The 14,071-nt window shown below is 40.0% G+C and overlaps 1 protein-coding gene across 6 annotated transcripts in view; it reads right to left on the bottom strand.

Moving 5' to 3' along the window:
• pnt (ETS transcription factor pointed) overlaps positions 1–14,071 on the bottom strand; it is a 114,253-nt gene that overhangs the window by 39,891 nt on the left and 60,291 nt on the right. Inside the window, exons 1-2 of one of the 6 annotated variants that reach the window (XM_085480845.1) lie at positions 7,375–7,537; positions 5,424–6,633 (exon numbers count right to left, since the gene is read on the bottom strand). The exons of 4 other annotated variants lie outside the window; for them this stretch is intronic. In XM_085480845.1, the coding sequence (XP_085336971.1) occupies positions 5,424–5,529 (106 nt within the window). In that variant the 5' untranslated portion in view covers positions 5,530–6,633; positions 7,375–7,537. Of the gene's footprint in view, positions 1–5,423; positions 6,919–7,374; positions 7,538–14,071 lie in introns of those variants that run through there. One more of the 6 variants, XM_029315085.2, reaches the window with a different exon arrangement.

The following is a 14,071-nucleotide window of genomic DNA, read 5'->3' as shown; positions in this document are numbered from 1 at the left end:
TTATCGTGTAGCGGTTGATTAACCACTCTCGCGCTATCAGATAACGCGCGCTTCAGCTACCGCGGTTCCGTAAGCACCGGCTATTTTGTTTTGCCGTGGCCTTTTTCTCAGGAAAAACCGAACCGACCCGCCCTTAATACCAGGCTGTTGTTACTACACCGCTGCTATTTGCACTCGCATCGTCGTCAAAGACGTGATCGACGTAGTCGACATAATAACTACCCGAGTATGTGATTCCGATTATGTGTGAAAGTCGTACAAAAGCAATAGAAAATCAATTGCACTGTGAAATCAATATAAAACCGACATAAAGACCATATGATTTTACGTTGTGTAACTAATATAAAAGCAACATAAAACTAATATTGTGCGGAAGTTGCTCTACGGCATTTGAGTTGGCCTGAATTTGTTATATTCACATTCCGTCTCAGATGTAGATGCGTGCAAGTGCATGTGCGTGTGCGCGTATGCGTATGTGTGCTGTTTAGCGATCTAGTCAGTTTGTAACGTGTAAAAAAATCAGAATCCAGTTGCTTGCGAACAATTGTAGATCGCTATCGTTTCCGGCTTTCAAGAGAGAGAGAGAGAGAGAGAGAGAGAGAGAATCACTTAAATCTCATAAAAATTCATTAAATCAGATGCATCTCGATATTGAAACAAATACATTCTTCTTATATAGTCTTGTCTACTATCTATTAGTTGTCCGCGAGCGAGAGAAAGTGCGCCACTTTGCATGCACTCTATGCATATCGGATTTTATGAGTGTTTGAGGGAGCTAAACAGCTGTCATTTTGAAACCGGAACCGAGATAACGCTCCGCAGTTGTACACAGCACATCTTCCCCAGATGCAGTCTTTTAAATATACATACATATATACATACATACATACATACATACATACATATATATATATATATATGTATATATATATATATATATAGCTATACAATTGGGTCAGAATAATGTTCGCGCCATATTTTAATTTTTTCGAAAATATTTTTTAATAAAAATATTTCGTTAATATATAAAAGTTATTCTTTCAGTAAAAAAAAAAAGATAAAATTAATTGATAATTTTTTCATAAAAATTACTTTATCGTAGGAAATGCCTGTTGTATGACAAAGTCACATTTAAATGGCGAAAATCGTGACAAATTCTGTATACACTTTAAAGATGTAAAACAAGAACGTGTATTTTATATATTAAAGGGGACAGAGGCTCATATAAAAAAAGAACTGGAATATAATCAGTTGGACTACTTACTTCACGTGTTTCAGTCTACCTCGGCAAAAGCAATTCTCGTACGAATCGCAAAATTGGAAACGCCACGAATAGCGTCAACAACAATCGCGCAATTGGATCGATACGAAATTGCTCGAGGTAATCAGTTCGGATATGATTGACTGACTTTGAAATACGTGCAGATATTAATAGAAGAACGTGTTGGGATGTGTAATATGTCGTTTTATGGTTTCGCGTTTTTAGCTCGACATACACCGCAAATGCGTTTTGTTTCGAGGTGCTATTGCGATGGTTTTTCGTTGCGTGGTTGCATAATTCGGATAAATCAGGCAGAATCAATGAAAAGAAATAAATTAGTCTGATTATTATTCGCGTGTTCTCTCAGAATGTACAGGAAGAGCGTGATTAAATGTCGCTCGTTTGCTCCCTATTCAAAAATGAGCATTAAAAATCTGAACAATATGATTTTGCAAGCAGAGAGAATCGATAAAGATATACGAGTAATTTCACGTTAATCTTTGAAGAAACGCTTCGAAATAATTCCCTTAATTTTTAACGAGAAATATCGCAATTTTTTTCCATTTTTCTATTGACATATATACACGTGATGTAATATCGAAACGTCAAATGATTTGTTTTCTAATGTCTAATGTGCAGTCTCGAATGCGTATCAGTCGAAAGTAGTGACGGCGCATCGCGATGCAATGCTTATGTCATTGCACTGACAATGAAAGTTAGAATCACCGCCTATGGCGTTCGTGTAATCTCCTACTATACTCTTCCACGAAATGAATTATTGAAATACTACGTTGCGACGCCATTATGCCTCGGTGCGTCGCACTATGACGTGCCATCAAATGTCCCCTGCTTTCTCATTTCGCGCAATTATTAGTAAACTCATTTAGCGTATGGCGGTAGTGTTCTTGCTGCTTAATCACAAACTTTACGGCATTCAAAATTATCATATTATTTGCTTGATTTTTATGCTCATCTCTCTCTGTGTAAAAATAGGCACGATATTACGGATAATTATAATTTTAAATTTCTATCTCTCTATTTAAGTAAATCGCGAAGTAACATCTGTTATCTAATATTCGATATCGTTCTCAAAATAAGTTCATATTTTATATCAATTTATTCCGCTATCGAAATAGGAAAGGAATTTAAAATGTGCACGTGCTTGCGATTTTCTTGGAATATCTAATCTGATTCACAAATGTAAATCTTCAAGCGATTTTCTTGGAATATTTAATCTAATTTACAAATGTAAATCTTGAAGCAAAAAATATCTGGCACTTTGCAACGAAAAGCTTGCCAAATTCTTCGAAGCTCTTTGAAATTAAAACGCGGAAACGTATTTGACTTAATAGCAATTGAGTTCTCGGAATATCGTTTCAAGATCGCTTTAACGGACGAGTCTTCCCTTCGTCATTAAATTTAAACATTATAGAAACGACTTTCGTTAAAGTCGTGTTCGCCAGCATAGAAAAAGTGTTACCGCGGATATTGCCGCGATATATTCTGCAACAGGAAAATATCAGTAGCAGTTCTACTCACAACTATTTAATGCCGCAAAGTTTATGGATCGAGCGCAATAAAAAGCAACGCGTAAATGTCGATCGATGCAGAAAATGACAGTCAATTACGGATCCCTTTTAAAAAGTACGAGTAAAATGTATCCCCGAATTGTTCACGCGCAAACCAAATGTCGAGTCGATTGGAAGAAAACGTGGACCTCGAGTTAAGACATATCGAATGGAAGTGAAAGGACGCGATCATTAATAAGGGAAACATTAACATTTCAAACTTTAAATGTTACAGTTTTTTCTTCCGCGCTCTTGCAACTCGAAGATTACGTAAGTCATTGAGAGAAAAAAAATCCGATTTGCTCCGGACGATCCTATCTTGTTCTCTAGCAAAGTTGTTGCCCTCCGTCAAATAAAAGGAGTGTGATCTCGTTTTTTTTTTGCGATCGCGCGATTTAATTCCCTCTTACACGCATATATTTATTACAATGTTGTACATCTTCCTGGTTAACTCGATCGAATCGCGCGTTTTCCAACGTTATGAATTATCCGCGCGCGGTCGCGATCGTTTTCCGAGTACATCGTCAATATTAATTCAATGTATACGAATACCAGAAATACTCTGAATAGTAAGACCTCTACTTGCAACGATATCTGCAACGAAGAAAACGGATCAAGCAGTCGCCTCGAAACCGGTTGCCAGGAAGTATCGTCGAATAGCAGCGGCTACTCGCTCGACAGATCCCCTACTTAAGGATCGCACACGGGAGGGAACTGTACGACTGCGGACTTGTAGATGAACCTCACCGCGCGAGTAGAATTCTCCGAGATTTGTCCATATTTTAGAAACCTAATGAGCCGATTCTTCCCAAATATTAACCCTTCCCTATATTCATGTTTCGTATATCAATAAAACATTATTTTTACGCGATATAATTGTTATATCTATTATTGTATTTCATATTTCATATAATTATTACATTCTTTATTGAGTCTAGTTGCAGTATACGAAGAAACTGCAACTATAGCTGATTGTGAGAGAAATCTTTTCATAATTAGGACAGAAATGTAACAGTCGTGCATATATTTATGTATATTGTGTATATAATAATTTATCGCTATTTTATGCCAATTAGAAAATAAAAATATATAATAATATATATCGTGTGCATGTATAATCAGCATAAAATAACAATAAATTATTAACTGCGAAAAAATCATCCCATTGGATCCTTACATAAAAGTATATTTGCTTTTATTGCAAGTATCTCGATCCTTGCAGCTAAAAGATGCTGCGTCAGGATGTTAATTATTATATATACTTGATCATACATGAGGACGGTACGATCAATATATTAATGAGTTAAATTAATTTTAAATATTATATGACTTTTAAATTATTTAACCAAGCTTTCCGTTCTCATCCCCAAATGTTTGCTCGTAGTTGCGGTAAATCGAGAGACGAACTGGTTGCAGCAGTAAGTTTTCCTGCAACTGCAGGAAGTGCACACGAGTAATATATACGCCGGAACGTGGATTAAGCTCACGCACGAGCGACGTCGATGACATCTGTTACAATCTGTCGGAAACTAAGTCACGTTTGTGCGTTAATCACGTTGGCACGATTACGGTGTGTCTCCAATGTCAAAGTCAGGGTTAGTTTTCATCTCCGGAAGTGAGACGCGCGCACGCGCGCGTTCGGCTCGAATTTATGTATTATCCCCTAATTACGATCGCAGACGGTACAAGACGCGACGTGAAATTTGTATCTCAAATTTTTTTCTTTTACAGATTCTCTGCAGATGATTCTTGTATTTTCCTACGTGTTTAGAATATGCTATTAATTTTAATTTATAATATTCATTTCTTAAGGATTCAATTCACAGCGATACAATGCGCCATTTATAATTATAATAGTTAAGTTAATAATATTAATATTATATAATTATTAATGATAATGATTGACGATATTGCATAAATAATTCATCGTGTCATTTGTGTCAAAATAAACGGGATTGCAAACGGCAATGTTTATTGTATAATTCAGGAATTTTGCAATTATATATTATTATTAGATATAATATTATTTGATAAATAAAAGGTAAATATATTTTTCACATCAAATCAATATTATTAGTTTCAAATAAATTACTTATTAGGCAGTATTGAACTAAATATATTTATTCGAATTCAATACATTTGTTTTCAGTGCACGAATCGTGAAGAAACCAAATGATACAATCAATTCAAACTAATAAAACAGCAAGTTCAAATTAATACGTCTAAAAACCGCAAAATTCTTAGATCATACAATAAATATTGCGGTTTTCATTTCGGCACAAATGACGTGAGTTATTTATAACGATATCACCAATCGTTGTCATTTCCACATTTGCATTATTATACAAATCACGTCACGTCAATCTCATATCGCAGTCCGATTAAAAAAAAAAAAAAGAAAGTATCATTTATATATAATGACTTGGAATCGCGCAATATTTTATGACAACTTTTTTTACGGCTTTATAATAAATATCAGCTCCAATCCTTATAAAATGATTACGTTAAATGTTTTACGCCTCATTGCACATCGCTACGAGACGAAGTGCAAATAACTATACATGCAGCTCCAACTGTATCCTTGAAATTCCTACCTCTGGGCCTGCCAAAGGACTTCATAGCCTTGATTCCCATTCCGGCATAAGTGTCGCCGCCGTAATCAACGTACATGAGTGCCGATCTTGTGTAATCACTGCACATGTACGTAGCCCAGGATCATCAGCTTCATTCGTCCGATTACTCCGCCTCGCGTAATTTCGCTGTTCCGAGAGAGATTCTCGTCTCTCTTCTTCCTTCTCTTCAGAACACGAGCGAGAGTCCGCGGCGAACGCATTCAAATTAAAGATGCACCCGTCAAGGACGACGTCTCGTCGCAATTTAACTCGCGTATTTAAACTTGATCACGCACGATATCGAGATAATCACATGTCGATCCGTCATTAAGAGAGGTTCACCGATTTCGGTCTTACTCCGTTTATCCCATAATGCGAACGAGTCGTCTCGATTCGTCTCGATTCGCGGGCGAATCGCCGAAAAGGAGAAGGAAAAAACGAAGAAAAATCACGTCGAGGTAAAAACTACACTTTCGACGACCCGAGGATGATGACGCGTCACTCGACCAAGCGACGAATAATCGTCCCGTGCCATCGGAGAGTCGCGAGTTTACGCACAAAGTCACGACCTGTCAGCGAGTCGAGGAGGCCAGTCACGTTACGAGGAAGTCGAGATCTCGAGGAGGAGCCCCGGCTGAACGGAACACACGCGGCGTGTCCACCATGTGTTTGCTATCAATTCATAACTGCGAGCCACACGGGTTATTTCCGAATACCTGCTTGCGCAATCGCCCGCTGCTCCGAGAAGAGCTCGCCGAGACGATGAAGGGGAGAGAAGTTAAAGGAGGAACCGAAAATCGGAGTGGTGGGTATATCCGAAAATATGAACCGGCCGCGTCAGATATGCCCTGCTTCTCTCCCTCTCTCCTTCTGTCTCCTATTCGAGGGATTCGCCCCTATTTCGCCACAATGTTCGGACGCGCACTTCTTCTCGCGCGTACATACGTGTCTACACCCGCGCACACACACGCACACGCACACACCCGCGAGACACTGAACGAGAGAGGAGAGCGAGCGGACGCTCCTCGTTCTCCGGACGGTGTGTTGTGTATCGCGCTGGTTGGATCGAGGTAGAGATCCCCGACCACGAAACGATCTTTCCTTCGGCGCCACCGGAGTTCGTTAAGTCGAAGCGCCACCGTCGTACGACCGCGTTTCGCAGGTAAGTGCGTATACCGCGAAAGAGAGATGGCTAGATAAATAGATGGCGAGAGATAAGTAGAGATGGATAGATAGGTGGATCGAGAAAGAGAGACCCAGAAGAGGAGAGCAAAGGTGGAACGGGAGGAAAAGTAGAGGAAGACGTCGGGATGGATGGAGGTGGCCGCGAGAAGAAGGGGATCGCGAAGTCTCTCGGAGAGGGAAAGCAAGAGACGCGTGTGTATGTATATATATGTTCTCGCGATTCAGGGTTTTCACGGGCGGCTTGATCTCGCGAGGGACTCCCTATCCGAGATGTTTCACACGGCCCGGACGAATATTATCCGCGATTTTGCGGGGAACCGTATATGTATTTGTATAAAGGAGCCGCAAAAGTGCGATGCGGTGAGATGGATAAAGCGCTGCGAGAAGGGTCCTCTTGCACGCTACGCGCGAGGAATTAAAAAGACGAAGTCGTGTCACGGATGGCTAGATCGCAGGTTTATATATGGATGAAGGATAGAAAGAGACGAGCAACAAGATACATCGGTTTACTATACATATATAGCGACTTGGAGAAAAGACGCGCAGGTTTTTAATGTACGTAGACTAGAGAGAAGAGACGCGTAAAAGAGCGACGATATTTTCAGCTGAATGAAACCGAGAAGGAGAGAAGGGAAGAGAGACAGAGCGCGTTGGAGCGACGCGAATAGGAATGTAGACTCCGAAAATACGATTCGACCGAATTGCCTCGAGAGGAGATAAAAAGCGGGAAAATCCAAGAGATACCTACGTAAAGCGCGGATCATTCGCGGAGGCAAGAGAGGATACCCAGGTGAAATTAATAAAAGGAGAGAACTCTGAATGTACGCGCGAGCGAGAGGGAGACGAAAAACACTCGACCCCCACCAGCGCGACTGCGACAGCGCAGACCCTCTCGCCGAGTTTTATGAATGAATGCTCTCCCGTCACGCGGCGGACTAACACTGACGCGTCGGCGCACACCGCGCGCGCGATCTCTCCCCCTCCCCACCCTCCCTCTATCTGTCAACTGCGCGCGCGCGCGCGCGCAGTCGAAGCCGAGCGCTGGTGTGCGTCGGACGTGTGCGTGTGTACGCGCGCACACGTGCGCACGCGGAATAAATACCGAGAGTTGGCTAATACACGGGCGCGCAGATCCCGCCGTCCGTTCCTTCCTTCATTCGGTTTTGCCGGTTCGTTCATTCATGCCCGAGCCGCACGCTTTAACTGGTAGCTCACCTCGACCGTTTCGAGAAAGAGAGAGAGAGAGAGAGAGAGAGAGAAATAGGAGAGACTTCCACCTCCTTCTTCGCCGCGTCGCGTTTAGATCAGATCTCTTTTTCTGTCCGTCCATCCGTTCGACGTCGTCGTCGTCGGGACGTTGACGTCACGCTAGATGAAGAAACGAGTCGACATTTGCCGAGAATGAGTTCTCTGCAGTCCCTCGCGTGACCTTCTTTCATCGACGACCGGATATAGTAAGGGTGGAATTATGATGACCTTCGCGCCAGCGTATATAAAGAGCGTACGAAAATTACGATGCAGCTTTTGAGAAAGTAAATTGTTGTTTCTCAAGCTTTGTGTGTTATACCAAGATAATTTTAAATAACAAAATACGATTCTCTATGATGTGAAATATAGAATCATCGATACTTTCTGCGCAATAATCTTTAAACTAATTGCATCAATTATGTATAATTATTTAAATTGTATGTAATTATATACCCTTAATGCGTGTGAGTATATATGGATTTGAATTATTAATTCATCTGATCGCGGCGATATTTGTATCATAAATAATAAATCATAGTTTCTATGCTATAATTTGTTAAAACTGAAAAATAAATGAAGGTATACATATATTCTCTTTTAATACAAATATATGTTTGCATTTGTAAAAGAACATTCTATTGCAGTCATTAGTTTATTATTCTATTAAAGTATTATTAATAAAATAAAATGCTAATAAAATGCTAATAAAATGTCTATACATGCATTAACATTAATGGAAGTCGTGTGTTAATTCAAGAATAATGAATAGCAGTTGGGATTTAGTTTGCAAATCACGCAGGATTTGCGTGGAGCCTCTCTAGAAAAAGATGACTCATTCAATTAGAGCATCTATGCAAATAAACGTAACGAGGATAGCCCTTCGATCTGCGTTTGATTATACGCGATAACGAGTGTTTTAATAGCGCCAATGCATAAACAAATGCGACGACCAGTTGAGGTTTTTAGCGACGTAGAGAGAGAGAGAAAACGGCGGATGCATCGCGCGCACTTTACAGCCCCTTCGGAGTAATCGACGATAAAAAGAAAATAAGAAATAAGCATACAACGTGGTGTAATTACACGTTATCTAACGCATGCTTTTTTAGCAATTTTCCTCGGTCGCACGGTGTCTCGTCGGACGAGGATGTCGTGCGTCTGATTGATGAAAAACTCGTCGCTCGCGGGCAGGAGGCTAAAAATTTCCTCCAACACCGGCGACTTCCGGTAAGTCCGGAGGACCATTCATAAGCTCAAACGCAATGAGAGGATACGTTTTCTCTTTCTCTCTCTTTCTCTCGAGGGATCTTCGCGATTCTGCGAGCTATATTTTACGCCGTTTCCCTCGTATACATTCACGTATATAACTGTATACGAACGCGATATCCGGAATCCTATACTCATCTTCCTTTTTTTCCTCCTCTTCTCTCCGCGGATGTATCTCTCTTTCTTTCGCAACCGGTTACGCTGCATTTGTTTCGATAAATTAAACTGGGAAATGAATCGCCCCGATTCTTTAGCGGGTATTCTAGAATGAGCTTTTGCTTCTAATCTGACTGACGGATGTTATCGAATGCAAATTGACTTCGATATAAACATTAAACCGATGGAAACTAGAGATACAATTGAATTACTTAATCTAGAACTAATGTGACAGATATCTTGAAAATTATATATCTATTTTCGAAAAATATGTTATATATAGAAATGTTTTTCAGCTACTGATATATAATGAGTGCGCGCTTTAATATAATAATCTTATCAAATATTCCTAAAAATATGTTTTTTTAAGTTTTTGAGTCATCATCTCTTTATCAGCGACATTTCACAATATTATCGTATTAGTTGGAAAAAAATTATCTTAATGGTATTAAATATTTCAAAAAAAAAAATTGTTCAAAAATGTTTGAATCGTTATCTCTATCAACGACATTACATACATTATTACATTACTTGGAAAAAATTCGATTTGCTTTCTGGCAATTTATATAAAATGCTTTTTTCAAACGTCATTAAAATTAATAAATAATGATGATAAATGTTCAGCTATCATAAAGCACACACAATCAAAGTTGAATGAATCAGCTGCGGCGTGACGCGATGCATAAATTAGTCGACTATGTGACATTAATCGTATAATTAATGATTACACGCGAGTCGCGTTATCGATCTTCATTCACAAGTTCGACGAACGTGAAGATTCGCGAGATCGGGAGATGAGAAGCGGCATAAGAAAGTCCGCGGAAGTCGCGGCGCGAGAGAATCATTATCGTCGATTAGCGTTGCGGAAATTGATAAAGCGCGTTCGTATGATCGGTAGGCAGGAAGGGGTTGGCTACGATATAGCCGTGGAAATAATAACAATGCAACATTGTGGGAACCGTTGTAGAGGAACGTGACGGACAGCCGTGAGGAGCTGGAGGATGCGCCGCCGGGTGTCGAGAAGAAAAGAAGAAAAGGGAAAGACGCGAAGAAAAGATAGATAACGGCACGAGGATAAGGAGAGCGAGGGAAGGTTACGCGCTGAAGGGGGCGACTTAACCCGGAGTGAGAGAGAGAGAGGGATGGACGGAAAAGGATGACCGCAGGAAGGAAGTTGGCCTGGCCCCGGTGTACAGGTTGTTGTCTGGCAACACCTACGGTGATCAAAGAAGAGAGAGAGAAGGAGGAGGAAGAGAAGAGCGTTCAACAGGACGAGAAGGGAAAAAAGATGCACGACGGTGGCCGAGGGAGGAAGAGGAGGATGCAGGAAGACAAAAGGAACGCGAATAGCAGATAGCGATAGAGAGAGAGTGAGAGAGTGAGAGAGCAGAAGCCGGACCTGGCGTTGGACGCGGTATACACTTGCCGAAGGCTGAGCAGGTTTTTGCCACATTTTTTGCGACGTTTATTATAACTAGGAAGCTGATGTGCTTCTCTCCCCGAAGCCCTACCTCGTAATCTCGATCGGAGTATGTTCGCTTGCGCGCGTATAGACACACACACATACATATGCATGAGGCGTGCGTGTGTGGAACATTTATCGGGACGTACGCTCACCGTTGAAAGAGGCAAGATGTAGCGGAGAGAGAAAGAGAGAGAGAGAGAGATGGAGAGAAGTGGGATGGAGAGCGTGAGAACGCGTAAAGTTGTAAGGTACGAAAGGGAGGGAGATATATCGCTACGCTCTTTTCCACGGTGTTGGAAAAGGTGATGATGGTTGTGCTGGCGATGGTGGTACTGACGGATTCTTATGTACGTCAGAAAGACACACGCGCGTCAACGTCACTTCCTCCGCGAGGCAATAAGTTCTTTCTCTTTCTCTTGCTCTCTTCTCTCGCGTATCCCTTTTCTCATGTCGCCTTGAACATACTCGAGGAGAAAATAATGCGCTGCAAAGTCGGGCTCTCGCCGGTAGTCGCGAATTTATTTCATTTGACACTCGTTAGCAAAGAGAGCGAATGAGCAAAGAACAGAACCTTCTATTATACAAAGCTGCGATTTTACATGATATATGACGCTATTAACGTTTCTTCTGGCCTATAATGCATTAACAGTTTTTGCATACGCGGCAATAGATATACACACAGAGAAAAGTTTCTCTTTGAATTTATCCTGAAAATCATGGCAATCGTGGGACAATAATATGGTATTGAAAGAATTTTATATAAGAGTTGATCTGATAAATATATTTACCGTAATAAAAATATTAACATCTTATTGTGGGAGATATTAGTACTTTTATTGCGGTAAATATATTGATCAGAGAGAAATTTTTATAGAATTCTTTCGATACACGGAGAGAGTTTTCTCTCGTTGTTAGAACTTACCCTGAAAATCATAGTAATCGTGGAACGTTATGGTATTGGAAGAATTTTACAAGAGTTTGTCTGATTAATATTTACCGCAATAAAAAATATTAATATGTACATAGTAAAATTACTCTAATGTATTTTATATCTCATTGCGGGTAAATATTTAATCAGAGAAACTCTTACAAAATTCTTTTCATGATTTATCATGATTTTCTGGGTAAATTCTAAGAGAAAATTCTCTCTATGTACTTATCTATGATGCAACTTTTAAAAAGGAATTTCGCAACGCATCGAATATTCAACTTTTTTTTTAAACATTGATGTGGTTTCATTCACAAGTATAGGAGAGAAGGAGGGATCATCGTCCTAATTTCCTATTAAAAACACGTTAGTTTAATATTAGATGCAAGAGAGTTTCCCTGATAAACGCTTATATAAAAAACGCATATGTAAAATGCAATTGGTATATCGTTTCATTCACAAGTGCACGAAGAGAGATCATCGCCCTAATTTCCTATATTAAAACGCGTTAGTTTAATATTAGGTGCAAGAGAGTTTTTCCCTGATAAAACGCATATATAAAATGCAATTGGTATCGTTTCATTCACAAGTGCACGAGATGAAGGAGGGATCATCGTCCTAATTTCCTATTAAAAACACGTTAATTTATAATATTATATGCAAGAGAGTTTCCCTGATAAACGCTTATATAAAAAACGCATATGTAAAATGCAATTGGTATATCGTTTCATTCACAAATGCACGAAGAGGGATCATCGCCCTAATTTCCTATATTAGATGCAAGAGAGTTTTTCTCTGATAAAACGCACATATATAAAATGCAATTGGTATCGTTTCATTCACAAGTGCACGAGATGAAGGAGGGATCATCGTCCTAATTTCCTATTAAAAACACGTTAGTTTAATATTAGATGCAAGAGAGTTTCCCTGATAAACGCTTATATAAAAAACGCATATGTAAAATGCAATTGGTATATCGTTTCATTCACAAGTGCACGAAGAGGGATCATCGCCCTAATTTCCTATATTAGATGCAAGAGAGTTTTTCCCTGATAAAACGCATATATATAAAATGCAATTGGTATCGTTTCATTCACAAGTGCACGAGATGAAGGAGGGATCATCGTCCTAATTTCCTATTAAAAACACGTTAATTTATAATATTATATGCAAGAGAGTTTCCCTGATAAACGCTTATATAAAAAACGCATATGTAAAATGCAATTGGTATATCGTTTCATTCACAAGTGCACGAAGAGGGATCATCGCCCTAATTTCCTATATTAGATGCAAGAGAGTTTTTCCCTGATAAAACGCATATATATAAAATGCAATTGGTATCGTTTCATTCACAAGTGCACGAGATGAAGGAGGGATCATCGTCCTAATTTCCTATTAAAAACACGTTAGTTTATAATATTATATGCAAAAGAGTTTCCCTGATAAAACGCATATATAAAATGCATATATATACATACTCGCGAGAGATAGGGAGATGCTTTAATACTCCATTTCCTCCCGGGAACTCGCGTTTACGCAGGAAGCGCGTACGACAAAGAGAGTCTTTACTTCACCTCGTAGCCCTCGCGTGCACGGCAGCAAGAAGAGCCGCTGCTACCTCCATCCCCTTCATCTCTAACCAATCGAGTGATTCAGCTCACCTGGGCCGCGCTACGGTCACTCGACTTCCGGTAACCCGGACGAGCGCGCACGTATGGCCCGCGGCCACGTAACTGTGACTTCTCTCTTTCTTTCTCTCTCTCTCTCTCTCTCGTTGACGTTTCCGCTCCCCTTTTCTGCCTGATTTTGCAAACTTTCAAGTGCAATCCTCCTCGATATACCTTTATTTCGGATCGCAATTTGGTGAACGGCCGAAATATTAATTAATTAAACACGCCGCGATATACCTTCCGACGATGATTACAACGGAGGAAAAAAAGATTAATTAATATTTGTAATCATAATTTAGTGGAATTATATAGATTAAAAAATGTTAGTTATTATAGTTGAAATTGAGCTAGGGCGACTAATATTTTTTCCGCGAGCAAATGCAGTTAATTGCGCACTTTTACATCTCTGAATAGAATTGCATCTCGAACTTATCTCAGCTAAATTGTCAGCTAAAAAAGAAGAAAAAAAAAAATAAATAATGAGAGATCGCCGCATTAATCGTTCGAGTGATTAAACTGCGGAATCGTGTGTTGCGCAAAAGCTGGACGACGCTCGAGGTTGTTCTGAAAAATATTTGACAGACGACAAGACTGACAGAACACGACGAGACGAATCTCTCGAAGGTTGCGTAACTTCGGCGCGAGACGCATCGTGATTTACCACGCTACTCGCGTTAAATAACCGTCGCTACTTTCCCGCCAAACTTTGCGTTTG

This window comes from Nylanderia fulva, unplaced genomic scaffold (genome assembly GCF_048542155.1).
Source record: "Nylanderia fulva isolate GAGA-0341 unplaced genomic scaffold, ASM4854215v1 Scaffold16, whole genome shotgun sequence".
In the NCBI taxonomy this organism is placed as follows: domain Eukaryota; kingdom Metazoa; phylum Arthropoda; class Insecta; order Hymenoptera; family Formicidae; genus Nylanderia; species Nylanderia fulva.
The sequence above is the reverse complement of the archived record's forward strand: the minus strand, read 5'-3'. Positions and strand labels throughout refer to the sequence as shown.